This window comes from Patagioenas fasciata, chromosome 7 (genome assembly GCF_037038585.1).
Source record: "Patagioenas fasciata isolate bPatFas1 chromosome 7, bPatFas1.hap1, whole genome shotgun sequence".
Classification (NCBI taxonomy): Eukaryota; Metazoa; Chordata; class Aves; order Columbiformes; family Columbidae; genus Patagioenas; species Patagioenas fasciata.
The window spans coordinates 28,386,308-28,408,302 of NC_092526.1; the positions used below are offsets into that span (position 1 = coordinate 28,386,308).

At 45.0% G+C, this 21,995-nt stretch overlaps 1 protein-coding gene and 1 pseudogene across 1 annotated transcript; both read left to right on the top strand.

Annotated features, from left to right (window-relative positions):
- Positions 1–283: 283 nt before the first annotated feature.
- On the top strand, positions 284–879 carry LOC136103231 (testis-specific serine/threonine-protein kinase 6-like; annotated as a pseudogene).
- An 8,016-nt stretch (positions 880–8,895) lies between these two features.
- Positions 8,896–18,019, top strand: NABP1 (nucleic acid binding protein 1). Its single transcript, XM_065841294.2, has 6 exons — positions 8,896–9,205; positions 9,333–9,471; positions 12,456–12,527; positions 13,710–13,782; positions 14,044–14,110; positions 15,587–18,019. The coding sequence occupies exons 1-6, from the start codon at positions 9,115–9,117 to the stop codon at positions 15,772–15,774; spliced, it is 630 nt and encodes a 209-aa protein (XP_065697366.1). The 5' UTR covers positions 8,896–9,114; the 3' UTR covers positions 15,775–18,019.
- The last annotated feature ends 3,976 nt before the right edge of the window (positions 18,020–21,995 follow it).

The window sequence follows — 21,995 nt, forward strand, 5'->3', positions numbered from 1 at the left end:
GCAATTGTGGCCACTGCTCATTTCCATACCGTGATGGTTTAACGGTTCTGTGACTGTGCAGCCTAATTCACATGGGAAATGCTTTGTGGAACCTAATAAGCACTAAGGTGCGCAGCCTCCACGCTGCCATGGCAACGGTGGGATGCAGGAGAGCTGGGAGTTCCATCTGCCATGAGCTGCTGCACCTTGGCAAGAGAACTATCCTTTGGATGTCCATATATTAAACCTTTCAAATCCTGGAGGAAATCTCCAGCTTCGATTAAGCCTGTTGGGATCACACATCATGCCAAGAAGCAGCGCAGGAGACAAGCTCCTCCGTGAGCTGGGCTACAGGCTGGGTCACACATTAGGGGAGGGCAGCTTCTCCAAGGTGAAAGCGGCCACCTCCAACAAGTACAAGGGCCCCTTGGCCACCAAGGTGGTGGACCGGCAACGGCTCCCCTCAACCGTCATGTACAAGTTTCTGCCCCGGGAGCTCTCCATCATGCGCAAGATCCGGCACCCCAACATCGTGCACATCTTCGAGGTCATCAAGCTCTGCAATGGGAAGCTCTACGTGGCGATGGAGGCAGCAGCCACAGACGTGCTGAAGCTGGTGCAATAGCTGGGGAAGCTGCCCTATGTCCCCAGGGCCTGGGACATCTTTGCGCAGGTGGTAGGGGTCGTGAACTACCTGCACAACCACGACTTGGTGCACCGGGACCTCAAGTGCAAGAACGTGCTGATGGCTGCCGGGCCAAGATCAGTGACTTTGGGTTTAGTAAGGAGGTCACCGGCCACCCAGACCTGAGCACCATGTTCTGCGTGTCAGCAATTTGCACAGCAGAGACCTCCATGCCACAGCAACCCCCTGAAATCGGAGTCCGGCTGTTAAAATGATGCTCTGACATCGTTCTTAAACTTTCGTGTGTTGGGTCACCTGCACACGATGAGCTCTCCCACGAGAAGAGCCTGCATGACCATCACCCCAGTATGGAGCAGCTTGTGCGACATGGGCTCCACGTGAGCTCTCTGCACCCTCCCCCAGTGCATCATTTGGCTGAAAACAGACAGTACTTACTGCTAATTATGTGTTGCTCTGCTACCTGCTAATTAAGGAGAGCTGCAAAGTTGAGATGAGTGTTATCTGGGGTAGTGACCACTGAATTCAGTGAATGCGGAAGCAGAGGATAAAAAAATTTAAAAAGAGAATCTTAAATAGCTAATACAACAATGGGATTCCCCCATCCCCTTCTTCAGGAGCTACTGGTATTCCTGTTCAGAAATAGAGCAATATTGATTGGGATAAATGTATGTAAATGTCACGGTTCCTAACTCTAGGGGAGTTAAATGTGGTAGGAAAAGCCATTCTTATCTGGTTGGAAAAGAGATCCAGTCACATTGGCAGAGACACACTTTGGAAAAATAAAGAACAGGGAAGAGAGGATGCCGTGGTTCTGCAGGAACGGTGTGCTGGAATGGCGAGGATTCCACCTTGGTAGCTGGGCTGGCAAATGTCATCAGGGGTTTTTCTTTAAACAGCATGTATGCGTTGCAGTTTCGTTTATAGTACAAATACAGCGCTGGCTTTCAAAACCAGAAAGGTGCCACCAAGCTTCAGAAAGTAACATCTGGTTAAAACCTGGCTTATGTGGACGTTTTAAAAACTTGTTGTATCATGAGATAAAAGTGAGCTTGAATGTGGGAAACCTTGCAACACATCTGGGAAAATACAGATTTTTCTCCCAAATCTAGCAAGTCCCAAACTGACTGTACCCACTTCCCTTAATATCTCCTCATCTGTTAACCAAATATAATATCCATTACTTTATAGTCATTTCAATAGTTTTATACACCATGGATAATATGGCTGGATTCTATGAAATGCAAGACACTACACTGGTATTAAATACTACTCGTTTAATCAGTATTGCAAGATAAGTGATTTGTTTTTCTAGGGTTTTGTTTTAGTTTACCTAACAATATTTTAAGGGTGTATGAAACAGTAGCCTAACAAATCTCTAGTCTAGTTTACTGGAAAAACTCCATCTTGATACATGAAAAATCAGAGAACCCAGCAGGACCTAAAACACTGCTGCAGAAGGAGGAAGACAGAACTTTGATAAGAAAACCATGTTGGCTTTAGCCTTTCACACTGAAGCCCAGGTACAGACATGCCCAATAGATTAAGACTGATAATGCCAAAGCCTTCATCATATGAAGTAAGCCACCACGGCAAGAACTGCACTCGAGGCTCACGGTCACCTGCCAGCAAAGGCTCTGCCAGGTCACCTGAAGTATTCAGGTGGTTGCCACTTAGAAAATATTTTTTTTTTTTTTTTTTCACTGTTGTCATTGACACTACAGTTAATCATTCCACAGATGTGTGAGAAAAAGAGGACCAAATTTCAAATCTGAAGAAGCCTCATTCAGATTTCTCTTGCTATCATATTCAGCCTTTGGAGCAGAGGCTGAGGGTATTTTTTTCTTGCAATGGCTGGGCGGAATTTTTGAGGATTGGATCCTCCTGGAGTTCAAGGTGCCAGGCACAACCCTCAGATTGTATCAGGTGGAGGTCAATATCCACAGAAAGATGACTTACGTAAAACAGTTGGACTGATGCTCTTCTATTTCTTTATAAGTTATAGAATAAAGTTGAAATATGTGTAATACAAAATAATTTTCTTGTCTGCTAAGATTTCCATATTGTCTAGCTTGACTGGAGAACTTAAAGAAACTACTGCATCAATAGATAATACAGCTGCAAACTGAAAAACTTTTGGTCCTCCAACTATATAAGACCTCCTTTATTTGTTTGCTTGTTAAGCTTAATTACAATAGTTAATTACTCTTTTTGCAGAAAATATATTTTATCAAGTATATATTTTATCTCCTCTTCACTCCTGCAGTGAAGAGGAGACTCTTAGAAATGCTTATACTATAACCTCAACAGGAAGAGTATGCTTGGCAGCACCAGCATCTTCATGGTTAAAAACACAGAAAAAATTGGTCCTTACATGAATTGAATTTTTAGCTCTCTTGTGTATATATCCAAAAGTAACAGGAAAGGAATAAAGTGACTTTCCACACAACATGAAGGCAGTAATATTTTACTATTATTAAAGCCTTTTATTGGTCATGGAGACCCAGCAGAACACAAACAGTAGTTATATCACAGCACTACAAGTTTTATAATAGTGGAAATGCACCCAATCGGCAAATATGAAATAAAATTAAATTAAAGCTGTGAAGGCATCTGATGCCTTGGGATAACCACTTCCCCAAGCAGTGCTGGCCAGGAGTCGCTCCCCTCTTTCCTAAAGTGAAGCTGCATTCACTGAGACATCTGATAAGTCTTTTTTCTTTTTTTTTTTTTTTTTAAAGTGTGGGGAAAATCCACTTTGACTGTGTGGTACCCACTCCCCTGGCACTACAGTGAGAACTAAATCAGACCTCTAAAGGTTAATGTAGGCGTAAGATGCCAGGATAGAATGATCAGCGGGCGGTTTGCAGCTGATGACTGAGGCTGGAAACCTGAGAGCCTGTTGCAGTTTCCGTGCCTGGAGTTTCTGTGGGATCACAAGGAGCCAGTCAGCTCTGTCCCTGTTTGTGCAATGCTGGAGCAGTGTGGCCGTGCTTCCCTCCAGAGCTGCATTCAAATGGCAAAATCCATTTCTGAGTAACTTGCAGCATAGATGGTCCTTTTCTGAGCTGCCCTGCCTGGATCTGGGAGTATCCCAGAATCTGTTTCTGAATGATGTGTCAGCCATCAGCACCCCCAAGAGCTGGGAAGCCCTAGGAAGCTTATACTGTACTCAGTTTATTTTTCCATTCCCTCCCACACTGTAACACAACACTGTGCAGCAGTACAGATGGAAGAAAAATGGCTCCTACAAACACCTTATCACTATGAGTTAGGCCTTTTTAAAAAAATTATTTTCTGTTGTAAAACATCCCAAACAACAACTTGGTTTGTCTTAAGCAGCATCTTTCCAGAGATGGTCATTAGAAAGGACCATTTAGAGCACTCATGTGATTTCCTATGCATCAGTGGTTTTCAGAAGGACCAGTTTCCTTTGTTATCCCATCCAGATGGGAATATCAATTTTATATATGGTCAGAAAATTGAAGTAGAAATGCAAAAGCTGTGGTACAAAACGTCTTTGTGTTGCTAGTGCCACTTGAAATGTGCCGCACTGCCAGGCTTGTTGTTTTGAAAGAACATTTTTTTAATCTGTTGACCCTTTTTGGCCCAGGTGAATGGTTCTTAGGTCTTTTCCTGATGTTGTAAACAGGAGTGATAATGTGCAGCCTATGGAAATCTGCTAGGTACTCATTAGTCACTGACACACAGCTTTGCACATCAGAATACATCTACAGGTGCCACAGGGAGACGCCGAGAAAGAAAAATGTGTCGTGCTCTGAGGTAAACAGCTTGATTCCCTATTAGCCTGCAGGAGGCTGAATTAGTAATTTATGAAGCCCTTTGCCATGATGAGATTTGTTTAGTCCGCTTAGGATTTGTTTTTTTCACTGTTAACACAGAGCTAAACAACTGAGACTGTGTCTACATGCTCTTTTGCAGGGAGGCGCTTGCTTCCTGCCCTGCATCTGCCCCGTACAAGCCACATCATGGCCACGTTGTCGGCCTGGCGCAGAGGGTAGGGCTATAATTTTATTTCCCACAGTTACTCATCCCAGCACCGCACTCCCCTTTTTCTCCACCAGGTATTGCAGCTGCTTCTGACTCATTAGCGAAGCTGTTCACCCAACAAGAACGCACTGGTCAGACCCAGAAGAGAGGTGGTGACTACCTGGGGCAGGCTAGGGGTCAGCACATTTTCATCCAGCTCCGTGGCAGTGCGAACAAAAACGTGGTTTCTCTGCCTATGGAACAGACCTGTGCGAAGATCAGGGTTTTTTCCATCTTTGACACACTCTGTTGCTTATCAAGAAAGGTAGAAGCCCATATTGTTAAGACCACTAACAAACTTTTATGAAAAAGCAAACACTGTTGCAGAAAAAAAAAAAAAGAAAAAAAAAGAAAAAAAAAGAAGAAACCCAAATCCTCATTACACAAAATAAATCCAAACCAAATTAAATCTTCAAAGCCTCCTTCCTGGACATAAATCCCCTGTTTTTCTTTTGAAGGTCAGATGATGCAAGACCAACACGGAGCTTCCAGCCCATCAGCCTCTCCGGAGCCAGGGTGATGTGGTCTGTCTGCGTTACCTCCTCCAGGCACTTGGTGAGAAGCAAAACCCTTCCTGGGGTGGAAAGAGTTATGAGATCCTCCTCATGTCTTGGGGCATGTGTTGTTGCCCTGGGGGTGTCATGGGACCAAGTGGTGGTTGCAAGAATCACCCCTGGCAGAGGCAGGGCTGGCAACAGGACAATGCATTTACAAAGCCTTTTTGAAACATTGCCTGGCTACTGTGGATAGGAAGATAACTTATTTTCCCTATGAAAAAAATGAGTTACTGTACTGGTTTAGGTGACTGGGACTGGTGTCCTTGTGGACTGGGGGTTATTCTGGCATAGCTACAGTGGGAAAGTGCTAATCCCCCCATCTGCACTTAAACCTGTCTGATGAAGGAGCAAGGCTGTGAGGTCTGGTTTTTGCTATAGCGCTTGCTGCAGATGCAAGAAACAGCAGTTGTGAAGCCCTATGATCTCCAAGACTTGTTGTGCATAGTCCTTTGGAGTACTAATTGAAGAGCTGAGGCACTAGTTCCTATATTCTCCATATGTATGGGACAAATTTAGACTCAAATTCCTCTGGTCCAAGCCCAGAATCACAGCTGAGCAAGAAAACTGTCCTAAAACTGCCCCACAACAGGTGTGTGTTCTGAGCCGGGAGCAGGACCAGATGCACGAAACTACCCTGAACCCAACCGAGTGTGGATTCCCCACCACATCTGTCCCACTGGCTTCTGGGTTGAAGTTCCTCTCAAACCTGTGCGGCTTCCCCTAGAGTCATTCATCTTTCCTTGGGGATATCCTGACCCCAACAGCTGCTCAAGAAATGCTGAAGACACCAAACCACTGTTTTTTGGGGGTTTCCAGAATGCCAGACAAGCTGCCAGCTTGTTAAATGGGTGCTGAAGTGTCATCAAGGTTAAAAAACAGCTGACTGAAACTGTGCCTTAATTCAGGAACTTGTCAGATGTATGGTAGTCACCTGGTAAGGCTTGGTTAAAGGTGGCATTTGGGAGCTTCCATACATTTTTAATCTTTGTGTACAATAAAATATTAAACATCAGCTCTTGCTGGCAGGTTTCTTGCAGGAAGATCTGCTCTGGGACTCTGGTAGCACTGAATACTGAGCAACTGAAAGAAAAGGGGGAGTTTGGACCAATGTCTCTGCTGGCATAACTCCACTAAAGCCGGAGGGTGAAATCCCGGCCCTGCTGAGATGCACGGGATTTTTGCCAGACTTATGACTGCTGAGAACTCTTTAAACAACTCAACCCTGATTTTGCTTTGGACTGAAACCTCCCCAGGAGTCTTAGCCTACAAACACATCTCTTGCACACAGAAGAAAAAATGTTCCATAGCAAGCAAATGAGCTTGGAAACGGATTTAACTTCATCAGTGGAACCTGTGCTGCAGACATTCATCATGGGCTAAATTTGGTTGGTGTGGTAAGATGCTGACCATGCAGCACCTGCAGCCACAGAAAGGCTCCCGCCTTGGCTGCAGTCACACAATTCATTCAACATGCTCCCTGTTGCTCCTGGGAACTGCATGAGCAGAGTTTTGGTGTGACCCGCTCACGCAGTCAGTGCTCCTCAACATTATTTTTTAAGACCAGGTTATTGCAAGAACCCCAGATACTGACGATGCATCTCTTGCTTCTCTCTTTCCACCACATCTTGCTGTCATGGCTTCCAGACTTCTTTTTAGGCCTATCTGTTGTTACTGGGTATTTGAGAATCTACTGGAAGCTCTTGCGGCTGAAGATACATCCACATCAAAGCTCTCTTGCTCCTTCTGTTTGCAGAACAGTGACTACGCCCCCAGCAAGGAGGTCAGAAAGCTGGTGCTTTTGTCACCCATGGCTGCGACTTGATGGCCTTACGGTTCTGAGGTTAAAAAAGAAACAGGAAAGAAGACGCTAGAAAAACAACTTGAATTAATGATAATTCTAATTTATTTATAAAGAAGCGAGGGAGAAAAAAATTAACTTGTTTTGCAGGTCACCTTCACAGCAAATAGGAGTCATTCAATTGCTGCTGGATAATACAAAGGACTGGCAATTGGAATGATGATTAAAAAAATATGAAAAAGATTTTCAGCGTCTCGTTGTGAAATAAACAGAGAAAAACTGTTTGTCAATGCGGAACAGACACTGTAAACACTGCCTTAAAAGGAATCTGGAAGGAATGTGTATGTCCCTGGTAATAACATGGAAGATGACTGGCTCTGTCTTTCCAATACAGTCCCAGTCCCTTCTGGATCCACAGGGAGTTTGTGACCTTGCTGTCCTGCCCCATGCATCAAGATTTCACAGAATCTGAAGCTCCGCATCTCTTTTTGCATTTGAGAAGACAGATATGAAATACTTCACAGAATCACCAAATCGATGTTGTTGGCTGGGTCCCTTGCGATCATCTGGTCCAGCCTTCACCAAGGAGGGTGAGCTAGAGCAGGTTGCCAAGGATGGTGTCCAGTCTGGTTTTGAATACCTCCATGGATGGATACTCCAAAACCTCTCTGCGCAACCTGCTCCAGTTTTTGAGCACCCTCACGATTAAAAAAAAGTTTGTGTTCAGATGGAATCTGATGTGTTTCAATTTGCCTGCATAAACATTGCACAACGCTTGCTGGAGCACAGCTCCAGTGTGACAGAACACGTGGCCAAGTGTTTCACAACTGCTGTCACTGATGGATTGCTGCTCACAGAAATAAAAGGCAAAAGCCCAGCTAGCTAAGCCTGGCTCTGGAAAGGAGAAGCGAAGTGCACACACTCTGCTCCCTTTCCTAAGGAGGAGAGCTGTGTTACAGAACCATGTGCATACCTTTGGGCTGTTCTGTAGCAGGGAACTTTCCTCAGAAGCCCCCAGCCCAGGATGTCACAAGGCTGAAGGGCCCTGTCCTACTCACTGGATTTTCCCTTGAAGAAGGTGCATTCCCCTCATGATTGACCCAAGCAGCCAAGCTCAGTCACATGTACCCTGGCAAAGATCAAGGCACTTCTGTGACCCTTTCAGTGCTCAGCAAGCCTTAGGCTCACGTTTTTGGCACAGAAAACTTCAAAGCATCCACCCATGTAATCACACTTTCCCTGTGCCCACTGCATGTGTCTCCAGCACTGATAGAACGTGGTGCGGCCCTGCAAACACACGGTGGCCACACAGCACTCCCACCCTCCTGCTTGGCAGCCTTTGCTGCTCGGTGGTGACAGACCAATTAGCCCATATTCCTCCCCCCCCCTTTTTTTTTTTTCCCCAAGGAAGGAGCCCGGAACCGCTGCGGAATCACCCTCCAAGGCATCTCCAGCACAAGCCCTCTCTCGGTCTTATGACTGGGCCTTAAAATGGTGTGGGAATGAGGCGTATGGCTTCTTAACGCCCCTCTGCCCGCTGCTGGCCGTACACCGGGGCGCTACAGGGCTCCTTTTGTGGGGAGATGGGAGGGAGCGAGCACGGCCAGGCAGGCGGTGAGGTGGCCAAGCCCGCTCCTGGCCATGGCCGCGCCGGCAGCCCCGAACGCAGAAGGACAAGATGGCGGCGGCGCTGGCCCAATCAGCGCGCGGCCTCGGCTCGCGCCCGCCCGCTACCCAGTCCCGACGCTCCACGTACCCCGGACAATTCCATTCGGCACCGTCTTCCCCCCCCGCCGGGTGGCTGAGGTGGGCCCGCCCGGTTGGTATAAAAAGGAGCGCAGCGCACATGTGCTCCTCAGTGCCGGCGGGAGCGGGAGGGAGGGATCGGTTGTGTTGGTGGTGTCGTGGGGCGAGGGAGCGGTGGGGGTCGAACAGTCAGCGCGCAGTCCCTCGGTGCTTGTGTCCCTATCCCCTGTGAGGGCTGCCGGTGCCCCCTTGCCCGGCCCTGCGCTCCTGCCGCCGCTTCCCCACCGCGGGATGCGGGCTCGGCCCGCCCCGCCGGCCCTATTCTCCGCGCCGGCCGCAGCATGAGCGCGGCGAGCGACACGTACCACCTCATAAAAGACATAAAACCCGGATTGAAAAACTTAAATGTCGTCTTTATTGTGCTGGAGATCGGTAAGTGGCGCCCGGCACGCCCCACCCCCGGGCCGCCCACGCGTGTCCCGCGTTGCGGGGGGGAGTTGGGGGGTGGCGCGGCCGTGTCCCGCCCCGACTCCCCCCTGAGCCGCCGTTCTCCCCGCAGGGCGAGTCACCAAGACGAAGGACGGGCACGAAGTGAGGTCCTGCAAAGTGGCGGACAAGACGGGCAGCATTACCATCTCCGTGTGGGACGAGATCGGCGGCCTCATCCAGCCAGGGGACATCATCCGCCTGACCAAAGGGTGCGTATGGGGCCGGGGGGTTCCCCCGGGGCAGCCTTTTTTCACCGCGGTGCAGGGCTGTGAGCGGGCACGGATGGCACAGGTCACGCCGTCTTGTGACCCAGGCAGCGCCCTGAGATCACTTCTCAAATTAAAAGCCTCCGCCTCCACCCCAGAACATGCTCACCGTGAGCACACGCTCTAGTCGGTGGTTAGGAGGGGCTTGTTTTTAACGAGGAGGTGGTGGTGAAGAGGTTTGGTTCGGCTTAAGAGGAAACTCCTTAGGAAAATACTGCTTCTTTGGGGACGAGAGGGAAATGCAACAGCCTGGTCTGTAAATCAAGCAAGTTCTTATTTTTACAGCCAATTCTTTACTCTAACAGTCAGCTCCTTAGTGGAAGGAGGGGATGATTAATGTTTCTCATGCAGAAAAGTTGCTTTTCTTTGCAGTGGAGTTAACAGAAATGACAGGCAGAAAAGGAGAAGCTTGTCAAATTCCCTATAAAAATTAATGCTATGGCTACACTGGGTAGTGTTAGTTTCGTTATGTGTAGTTCATCTATTTCAGAGAGTGGTTTTATCTTTTTAAAAAAAACCCTTACATTTATTATCAGTGTGAAATAATACTAGTTTCAATTTGCAAATCCTTTTCCATGTCACTTGAATTGTCAGTAGCAAAGCAATAATCAGTTTGAGTTCTTCCTGCCAGTTAGTTACGCTTAAAAATCCATTACGCTGATCCTTTGGCCAACAGCACACCAGGAGATGGTGGAACTACAGCATGTGTAAGATCATTTGAATTTGTTTTCATGAAAAAGTACATAGAAGGTTACTCAGTGGAGCTGCTGAGCTGCTTCTAAGTGGCTCATTTGAGTGTAATTCCTGGTTTTGGAATGAAATTGGATGCCCCTTGCCACCAAAAACCACTGCTGCTTCCTCCTATGCAAATGTCCTTTTACACGAAGAACCAGACTGATTTCTCAGCAGGGGTGGTTCTGGGGAAACTGGATTACGTGGGGTGCTGGGATGCTGAGATGCATGGAACTAAACCGGAGTTCTAGACCAGCACAAATACATTGAAACAAATTAATAGCGATACTGTTCAGCAGAGTAACTGTACTCTGCTCTGTGACTGGCTTACTGTAGCTGCTCTGGTGCTTCAGTGCAACAAATGGGATGGTTGTTGCATCCCTTCATGTCAAAATTGTGTTTGGCTTGCGTGAATTAAATTTATGAACTGACATCACTGTTCCTGGTGGGTGGCTAAGTCATGCCTTCATTTGCATGAATTGCATGCTTACTTAGGACTGCGTAGGGAGTTAAAAATGGCTAAAGCTAAATATGTTCTGGTTTGGCTCTCATCTCAAGAAAAATGCCTTCACACTGGCATACAAGTTTATCCGAACACAGTTTTATCCTCAAATAGGATTAATTTGAGTGTGTGATGTTGCCATTGCGAGGCAGGTAAATCTCAGCTCTATAGGCTCATTTGACTTTTCAGTGCAGGATGCTCACTGTTACAAGCAGAAAAGCTTAGCTAGGCCCCACATGAAAAAAAAAAATGCCCTTTTTCTCTGCTGAATTTCAAGCTGTAGATGCATTCCTCTGCAAAAGCAGACACTTGCTGATTTTTGTCATTGGCAAATTAACTCATTACAGGAAGCTGTTGCAGTTAATTTGTACATTTGAAGTTAGTTCTGGAGTTTAATGCTTTATGACCAGCACTTAATGAGACAAAAACAAATGCTTGTGTACATGGAACAGCTTTGTGCTATAGGTTATCAGTCCTATGATTTGCTGGGTCCTGTCCCACTAAACGTTTGTTTAACTTATGTTTATTATTTGGTGGGTCTTTTCCTTAGTGCTTTGCCACAAGGCTGTCCAACTAGCTGCTTATTTTAATTGTAGAGGGGATCTTTAAAGTGAAAGGTAGCATTATGAAGAGCTTTAATCCTCTTTCTGGATGGAAAACTCCTGAGGTGTGCCCTAGATAACGATGCTTTGCTGCTCATGCCAAAGTACCAGGAAGGTTATCGGTGCATTTGGCATTATGGTTCTGTTCCACTGACTTGACTCCTCGCTGCTGCAGCCGATGACTTCCATTCTCAGCAGATAAGGCAAAGGGCTCGAGGAAGGTTTGTTATCTGTGTTCCAGAGATAGACCCGAAGCATACGGAAGTGGTGACTTGTCCGGATTATCTCTGACTCGCGAGAGTGCAATAGCTGGGGCTCCCAAATTCCTTTGCTAAAAGACACCCATGTTCCTGTAAACTCCCTTGCACTGCAGCTGGGTTTCCGGTCTGTGTTTTTGTTATTTTTTTTCCATGTACTTGATGCCCCTCACTGAAAGGAACAACTATAGAGAAAGTTTTGCATAACTCAGATTCCAGTGCTTGAAGTGAAGTGCCACTCTGAGGTCTGGAGTGCACTCCTGCTGTTTTGTAAGTTCTGAAATCAAAAAGTGTGTTCACTGTGTTTCTGTATGTCACTTGGAACATGATGGTCAAACTTGTGCCTTTACAAAAATATCTGGTAAGGACCTACACTGAAAAAGTAAGCACTTCCTATTATACATATTCAGTAGCAGTATTTATATTATCCAGTGAACAAATGTAATTCTTCCTGGCTCCTGCTGAAAGCAGAACTGAGAGTTGTCAGTGAATGGCAACACAGATACTGCTTTTGGCAAGATGCCTTTGCTCTGCAGAAACAGTCATAAGGGCTCCAGCCAAGGAAAGAGCATGCAGTCTCAAAATAATTGGCTGATTTCCTGGAATTGCCAAAGGAGTCAGCTGAGCTTCTAGTACCTTTTACTAGAAGTGGAAAATGGGGATCTATAACACCTTAGCATGGTAATTTTGGGGTCCTTGGGAATTCTTTTAGTCCATTCCTGTTGATATGTAATACTAACTTTTGGAAGGTAGCATGCTTCTGCTTTGTTTTTCCAACAGTGATAGTCCTCATTTGTTGAGAGACACTGATTTCTTTCTCCTTTCTTGGGCCAGGTATGCATCTCTGTGGAAAGGATGCCTGACGCTTTACACAGGACGAGGAGGCGAGCTGCATAAAATTGGGGAGTAAGTATTGCATGTTTGTACTTGCCATGTTATGTCCTGTTCTCAGCAGAGCATCGTGGGTAAGTATAAGACATGGTGAGTCTTAGTAAATGAAAGTGAGGGCAGCAAAGCCTGTTGATTGTCATGGATAGGTGTGGTACAGGCAACTGTGGTGTAACTTTTTACATGCTATTGTGGAAACGAGCTCTGACGCTCTCTGGTTTCTAGGTATGTTGAGGAAAATCTTCTTCTGTCATGGTACAGGTCTAGGTTTTAAAGGAGGGGAATGCTATAAATTACAAGGGACTTAACTTACATTGCATACCTAGGCCCTAGCTGGAATAACTATTTTGGTGAAAGCCTTGTGTGTGTGTATCATGCTTTAGAGACAAGCAGTGCAAAGGAAGACAAAGGTGACTCCAGTGAATCATATCTAAACAGGAGTAGGCGTCATTAAACCTTCTTTAAACTGCCCACAAACTGAGGCGGAGACTCCTCCTGACTAAGAAAAAACATGAGTAACATACTTGACAACCAACAGGAAAAATAGCTGCATTTTCTAATGAGTAGTTCCCCTATTGCACAAAGGGCAGTGGGAGGCCTCGTAGTCATCAGGGAAGGGTGGTGACTTGTTGGATAGTTTCAAAAATGCCCAGTGCTCAGCTGGATTTTTGTGAGGGATGACCTGCAGATTTTTATTGGTGCAAAGCTGTTGCCTCAAAAGTTTTACGCAGTGACTCTCCAGCAGGCTGGAGTAAGGCGAGTCCTCCTGGGGGTTGTGCCTCCTGGCAGGAGGTAGAAGCTCTACTTCTACTTAACCAGTCCAAACTGCCTCATGATGCAAATCTTTCTTCCCCTCTGCCGAAATTTCCATCTGGTGAGTTGGTGGCCCTGTTCCTCTGTAGTCCACTGGAGTGGAAAAGGATGCTTTGGTTTTCACTCCCAGTTTTGGAGCCCTCTGTGTTGTTACATTAATGGGACACTCCATAGTGTGGAAGTGTGGAAGTTTTCCCTAGAGATCTAATCCTATAAAGGGATCGAAGTGCTTTTTAATACCCATGGATACTCTGAACAGCAGGACCTGGATTAGTTACTTTTAGGTGATGGGCTGTGTCGAAAATGTAGTGCTCTTTGAGTTGTGGAGTTGAGATCTCTGTTCAAAAATGGCTTTAGAACTTCCTCATAATCCTAATTTCTCCCCAGGTTCTGCATGGTATACTCAGAAGTGCCAAACTTCAGTGAGCCCAACTCGGAACACATTGGGCAGAACAAACTGGTATGTTAAACTCGCCTGAGGCTTCTGGCATAAAGTGCTCTTTGTTCTGAATACTTTACACTAGGCTGTGATCAGATGTGACTCCTGTGGAAAAATGGACTTGAAGTGATATATAGGCAAAAATGAGCCTATAATTAGAGTAGCAGATAAATTCCATGTGGAGCCACTATGAGAATGCAGGAAAAAAATCAGCTCTTTTCTGTAAAAATGTGAAATTTCTCTCTCTGATCCATGTCTTTTTTTTTTTACATTTCTTTGAAGGCACAGGGTGAACAGAGTAATAGTTCTGCATCAAGTAATATGGGTTCTTGTACTTTTGGGCCACTGGGTAAGTTTTTTATTTTGTGAAAGAATGATAAACAGTTAGTGGGAATAAAAAGAAATATATCTTGCTAAGGGTTCTCCACTCTGGGGTGAAAGTGCACTGTGCTCGAAAGTCTTTTAAACTGAGGCCTGAACCTGCATGCACATAAACATCAACATTTCCTGAGTAATGGTTTCAGGATTTCTTCCCTAGAAGAGGAAGAAATCAGAATATTCAAGGTGCTTGTATCATGTAAAAGGACTTGACTTAATACTAACTTATTTTGAGCCTTTCAAAGAGTTTTTGCAGCACTTGAAGTTCTGTGTTTTTTTTTTATACCACCCAAAACCTAGGCTTTAAAAATTATTTATTTTAATCTTGCCAGTCACTTTGGCTTTCCTGCCAGGTTTGTTCCCTAAAACAGACATGGTTGTAATCTGAGTTCCCATATTTGACCCAGCTAGATCACTTTTGTGATGTATTTAGACATTGAATCCTCAATAAGTAAATGTTTCAAAGACTCAAGTGAGCGTAAAGTGCGAGGGAACCATAGCAATGGCCTGCCTGCACGATGCCCATGCTTAGTACCTGGTGTCGTATAGCTCATTTCTTCTGGTGGGTGACAGCAATGGACCTATAACTTGCTGTTAAAAAGCTCTGTGCCACTTCAGTGCCCAGCTGCTTCCTCTTTAGCAACATTGTTTTCATTTCTGTTATTTTACTTCAGAGCTCTTTCTGTTCCTTTGAAAATCAATGATTCTGAGCAAAGAAGGGCAGAGTTTCCAGGCTTGTCTTTCCTCAGCACAGGCTTTTAGCCCACTTGGTGTGTTGGTACCTTCTTGGTGTCTCTGCTTTGGGTGCTGGACAGCTGTTGACACCCATGCAGATCTTCTGGAACTTTTTGTTTTTCCTCTTGCTGCTTCTTGTGTGGTCTTTAAATGCAATTTTCTTCTGTCTCTTCCTTCTCTCCCCATCTGTCCTGTCATTCTGCCTTTTCAGCTCTTTCTACCAACAAAACATGAGCAGCGACGCTTATGAGGCTCAGGTTCATGAGAACTTGATGCTGAGTTGCTTCTGTGGCTGGGTTTCACAAGGCAACTCTCTGTGTGCTTTGTGTAGCCTGCTTTTCTGCTGCTGCTTTCTCCTCAGTTTCTGCTGCCCTCCTATCTCTCTGGAACATCTTTGTGTGTGACCTACAAGCCAGTGCATGTGTCTGAAAGCACCGGCCTTAGTTTCATGAGACTCCGGTCTCTCTCCTGGGCAAAGAATCAGTGTTCAGCTCTGTGACCTTTCTTTAGTGGAGAGTTGAGGGGTAGAGATGGAGGTAGTTTGGGAGGGGGGAAAGAAAGGTAAGCTGTAGTTTGAGGTCTTGCAATGCCAGAGGGGCTTTTCCTTCTGATGCTTGGGACGTACTGGTTGTTGCAAATTCCATGTGTTCCCTGTTGGTGAATGGATTTCAGCCCACAGAACTCGCGATAACCTTTTTTTCTGTCTTTTTAGGAAATGGTTTACAAACTGGACCAGAATCAAGTGGATTTCCGTTTACATATAATCACGGCCACACTTATGCAGGTAGTGGGAGAGGCAGTGGCCGAGGACCTGTAAATCCAGCACCAGCTAATAGCGTCCAGCCTCTTCCCCCTGCTGTCAGTAATGGGAGGGACCCACGCAGAGCCTTTAAAAGATGACTATGCCAAATGTGGTTCTACAGCTTGCTTAAACTCTACACTCTACTTGAACACTTATTGCACTTTTATTTATAGTTAACTGTGAACTAGTTTGTCTTTTTTTTTTTTGTTTTGTGTTTTGTGGGGTTTTTGTTTTAACCTTTTGGTCTATGGAGCAAACTTGATGTGATATATTTCTTGTTTTGCTTAGGGAAGCACAGTGAATCTTCCCCATAAATTAAGGGGGTGAAGGTGGATATAAGAAAATAAGGGCAATAGATTGAAGAGTCTCAATGAAAACTTGGTACCCTTTGCTACATGCAAGAAAATTTCAGTTACATGTATGTATCTATTTTTCTGTTTCTGTTGGTCAGCCATATAGCCTTAAAAGATCTATTACGTCCTGTGCGTGCATACGTTGACTTCCATTAGGATTAGTGGGAGTTCTTCATATTGGAAGAGAAATGAAGGGGAAGGGCAAAGATGCTCTTTTGAACTAGGTGTCCTTGGAATTACTATAGCTTGTGAAAGCAATAACTGTAAGGAAATAGCAGTGTCAGCACCCAGTGGTGTCTCCTGGATCAGAGAATGGATAGCTCAGGTGAAAGTTGAAGATGTGGCGAGTACATTGAAGCTTGACTTCTGATTCAAAAAAAGTGTACACTACTTAGAAACTCTCCATAAACACCATTATCACTGTCAAGGAAAGTGACACTGATTGTTGGTGGCTGTTTGTTTGTTTTTTTTTTTTTTTTGATAGAAGCTTGGATATTCATTCTTGCTTTGCATGAAATAGCAGGAGAGGAGGATGTAAATTCAGACATCATTGCGGAATAGGGTGTTTGTAGCCACGCCTTATGTGAAAGCCCAGGGTTGTCTTGCAGGAGTCTGAATTTCCAGGAGAACTGTTTTCAAATGCTGCATTACCCATCTCTTCAGTGAGGCTGCCTACTTCTCCTTTCATTCACTTTTCCAAATGAATTATGTATTAGGTGAAGCGACGCGCGTGGATTACAGAGGTACTGGCCAAACACACAGCTGCACTTCTGAAGCTGTTAAGCTGCTATGCTTTCTTTGCTCTGTTTCATATGAAATACAAATTATCCCTTAAAGAACTTAACCCCCCACCATCTCCCAGGGGAAGATAGCTGTGTTTTTATTTCTGAGATCACAAATGCCTTGGTTCTAGATCAGAGTCCAGTACCATATTTCAGATCAGGTTCAAAACAACTTGGAAGCTGAGGTGTCATACTGGATTCATCTGTTTAAATCTTCTTATAGCTGACCTCTCAAATAAAAAAAAATTGCACTAAGCTTTTCAAAAACAAATCTAACTTTCTTTCTGTCAAGCCATAAAGACTTCATGACAAAACGCTATTTCTGAATTGTGAGTTCTGTCTGTGGTCATTCATGTTAACTGAATCTACTACTGTGTCACTAATGTTTACAAATTATTTACATTTGATCCTTCTGCTGTTGGTACTCTGTTGTGATTTGTTGAAAATTGCTTCTAATTGGTAAAAACTCCTGTCTTAACCTGAAATACTGAACTTTCTTTTAAATGGAAGCAGCAACCACAACAAACTTCTGCAGGGAGGTTTAGAGAGAGGCCTGTTTGCCTCTGATCTGGTATAAAGTGCTGTCCTGATACCTGTATCCAGGTGGAATTAGCAAAATTTGTCTTGGACATGGCAGGGTGGCTTGTCTTGTGACGTCACCCATGGGTGCCATTACAGAAGAACCGTGCTAAACTGCTGAACTGTAACAGAAAGAATGCAATGACTTCAAGGGAAATGGTATAAGGAGGTGTTTAACTCAGGGACTTTAAACTGCATATTTAAATGTCATGTATAGTCTAGATGCATGGACAACCTCTTCTGCAGTGTTGCATTAAGACATTTGATATGTGTGCGAGAAGGAAGCCGAGAGGACTTCTCAACCTGTGAAGGATATGTGACATGTTCCAGAGGTAAAGGAGATGTAAGTATGGTGCGAGAGCTGTGTGTGCCAGGAGTAGCTGTACAAGTGGCAAGAGAACGGTGCAAGTGATGGCATGGTGGAGATTTCATGCTCATGGTATCTGACTGATTCTATTCTGTATCTTCACCATTGAGCTCAAATCCTGGTGGTCTTGGCTTCTCTCCAGCATAAAGAAGGTTGAAATAGGGGGGAAACCCTGTGTTAATGTGTGCTGAGGTGCCTGATGTTTGTAGCTCTATGCGTTTGAGGTTTTATTAAGCTAATAAACAGAATACTTGTTCACAAATTCTGAATAAAAAGTGAGATGAATACTGCTGACAAGTGGCAGATTAAAAGCTTGCTGTCAAGTGGATGATCGATTTGCCGTTGGGAGGAAAAAAGGCAGGAGACTGGTCTTCGTGTTCTCAAGGTTAGTAGCATTCCTGCTTCCTTGTTTCTTGTGCAAAACTATTTCAGTTTATTAATAAATTTTTACTTCTTTGCAGGGGAAATCTGTGCCCTGAAAAGTTGCATGGACTTAAAGTAAACATAGTAATTTTTCAAGGTCTTCCGATGTTCCAGTGAACCTCAAAGTTGTTTCCCTTGGATGTATCAGTGTCCAGGTAGCGAGTTCTCAGCTGGCCGAGGAAGCTGGGAACCTGCCTCACATCTGTTTGCATTGCACCACCTCTGTGGACAGACAGACATTTCTCTGTGTAAACAAGCAGCTGTCATAAATTACTGTGACACTATAAGGCAGTTCATGGGCGCCTAGAGGTCAGGTCATTAGGGAGTCTCTTTGCAGATGTGTTCCCAAGATATTAAATGTAAGGCTGCGCTTATGGTAGGCTCATTGTGGATAACACAGCTTGCCAAGGGAGGGGAAAAAAAATAGGTGCTCACATGTCCACACATGAACTGTGGAGTGTGGAAGTGCAGCGGAGTAATCCTGACACAGTCACAAGATGTCCAGCTTTTGTCACCTCAAAACAGGTTGTCTAATCACCCTAAGAAAAGGGCTGATGGCATTAAGAGTTGCCCTGTATGTCTGCTGCAGACCTCTGTTCCTGCTGTCTGTCCTCAGTACAAATAGCTGTGCTCCCCCAAGTGGAAAAGCAGTCCTGTACCGTGAAACACCGTCCTGACCTTTGATTTGTAGTCACATCATGCACTTCACAACCACAGTGAAAATGGGAAGGTGCTGTAAAAACAGATACCAGTGCTGGACTGAGCCATGTGATACATAATCACTGCTTTCCCAGCTCATTTAATAAGCTTTGGCCTTAACTGGAAGCTGGCAGGTTGCAGTCCTGTGTGCTACAGTAATGCTCTCTGACATTGCACAAATTCTGGTGAAATGTCCTTCCCATGTGGGTGCAGTCCATACAGATGACACCCTCAGCAGCACTGTGGGGATGTAAGCCATGTTCTTTTCCTCTTTGCATTTCTCTGGACCCAGGGGAATGTTTCAGCATAAAAATACTCTTCACCCTAGCCTGTTCGGGCCTTAAAATTTTACCTAGATGTTAATACTTGAGTTTTGCTAATGGCCTGGCTGTGCTATGGTCATCTGCAACTTGTGTCCATACTCTCAAAACAAAGGACCCTTTGCTGTTCTAAAAGGCAGGTTTCATCAGCAGCTCTCTCAGTGCTTTGTTAGAACTGGGAATTAGTACAAGCAATGGGGTTTTGAGTGTTTCTGCAGAGATTTCATAAGCTTCTTCATGGCCTGTGCATTCTCAGTTGCCAGGTTGTTCCCCTGCTTTTCCCAAATGTCTGTAGATCTACCCTTTCAGACATACTATGTATTCTTTGCACTCCTAGTGCTGTCTCTGGCAGTGCTTTTGTGGCAGGCCCAGGGAGGTACCCTGCTTCCTCCCCGCAGTGCTTGCTGGCACCTGGCTTTTGAACTAGAATTGGTGGATTTGGAGACTTTCCCCTTAGTCCAGCACACACTCCTGCAGAGGCTGCGTGTCATGGTGGGGAGGTCCAACCCCAACCATTCTGGGATCTGGTGCTGGGCTGGTCCCTGCCAGGCCTGTGCTCCAGATCACTCCATTCACTTGGCCATTTGCAGGGGCCTGTGGCCCCTTCCAAAGCAGCTTTGTGTTTGTGGAGCTCAGCGGGGCTCCACCAGCCTCAGTGGCACAGAATCACAGAATAGTTTGGGTTGAAGGGACCTCCAAAGCTCATCCAGTGCCACCCCTGCTATGAGCAGGGACGTCTTCACCCAGACCAGGTTGCTCAGAGCTCTGTCCAGCCTGGCCTGGAATGTCTCCAGGGATGGTTCATCCACCACCTCTCTGGGCAACCTGGGCCAGGGTTTCACCATTCTCAGTGTCAAAACTTTCTTCCTCATGTTTAGCCTGAATCTCCCCTTCTTTAGTTTAAAACCACCACCCCTTGTCCTATTGCAACAGGCCCTACTAAAAAAATCTGTCCCCATCTTTGTGACAGGCCCGTTTTGTGTTCCCACTGGAAGACACAAAACCAGGGGCAATTGCATGAAAGGTCAGATTGAAGTTTTCAGCAAAGCCCTTTAGGAATTCATTCAGAAATGCGTTTTCTGACTTCAGCCTTAATCATGCTACTAATTCCTTCATTCTTGATTCCACAGAATTTGAAATTGTTATTGCTTTTTATAGGGATTATGTTTTTTAATCTACTCTGTGATGGGCATTTGTGTGTGTGTGTGTATATAGAACATGTATAAACATACACACTCTCTTGTAATTGCGATGGAAAAAATTAATCCTTAACAAGCTGTTGACTTAACTACAAAGGATGGAGTCCAAAGGGATTAGAAACAAAACTCTGGACATGACTAAGGGAAACACTTAAGGACTTCATTTAGCTTCTTAATTTCTCTAAATTGTTGATTTTTTTGCTCAGAAAGAAAGCCATGCAGTTTTAAGAGCTTCACCTAAAACTGCCTTCCCACCCGTGCAGCTGATAAAGACTGTCTGAATTTGTATGTTTCCCTGGGAGCAAGATTAGAGAAGGAGTAAAACATCAGAGTTTTTCTCAGAAAACAAAATTCTTGTGCTGTAAATGCGCCTTCAGAGCTAAAAGCTTTCTTCCTATACAAGGTTGAATGGAATGGTATCGGATTGGAGAAGCCGGAGCAGTGCGGTCGCTGCAGGCCTGACTAGCTGCTGGGGGTTAGATACATGGGCGTATAAAAGACAAAATCAGCTTACTATGACATTAACTGAGACTCCCCAGGAGTATAGTTGTGTGTTGTACTGTATCAGCAGAGCCCTCTGCCAACCTTTCTTCAGCTTCATGGCTGGAGAGCAAAATGGTCTTGCAAAGTACTGGACAACTATTTGGAACTAGTTTTGCCTTGTGTCCCGTTGGGGTGGCCAGGAGGTCCCACCAGCTGCAAGCAGGATTTGGATCCATCCATGCCGGCAGTACCTTCTCAGCTGCAAAGCCAGGGTAAGGTGGCAGCACACATCTGTCAGGTGCTAAATTTATAATTTATGAAGACACTGAATGTTGTGGAAAAGCTGAAAGCCACAGCCAATGCGTAGGTTTTTCTTTCTAAATAAAGAAACATTTAAGTGTGTATATATAGAATATACATTCCTAAGCTTGGTTTCTTTATAGTTACAGGTTTGCTCTTTTTCCAGAAGTGCCAAATGCTGCAGTTCTGTGCCCAAAATTGCAAGTGCTTGGGTGGAAAACTGTTGCTCTGAACACAGCATCCAGCAGCATAGAAACTGCTGTGCAGGACCTGTCGGTGATGCTTGGTTTTTATTTTTTTTTTTCCCTAAAAAAAAATAAGGTGGGAAGTGCAGGCATTAGCAACAGATCTGTTAGAGCTGGTGCTTTTGCTCCAGTCAGGTCCTGCTGTGCATTCCCACCAGGGCAGGAATGGGGGACACCCCAAATCTCAGGATACCTGGAGGGTGCCAGGGCATGATGTGTAGCAGAAGGGGCCTGTAGGGCTCTGCCTGGTGGCTTCTAATACCTGTGTCACAGGTAAGTTTTAAAAACTGTTGGATAAATATCTGCCAGGAGTAGCCTGAGGAGGAGGGAGCTGATTCTGATATGGGACATCTGTGAAGATGCATTAAATGTTCTCCTGTAGCCGTTTCCACCATTATTTTCTATGATTTATGCATTAGCTTAATTTTTATAATTTCCTCCTTCCTAGGTTGATTAATACTAAATTTAATTTTCTGTAATCAACTTGAGCATGTAACTTGGAGAGATGAGGTTTAGGCTGATTGCGGTAAAATTTACCTATCCTGTCTAGCTTGAATAAAGCAAAACTA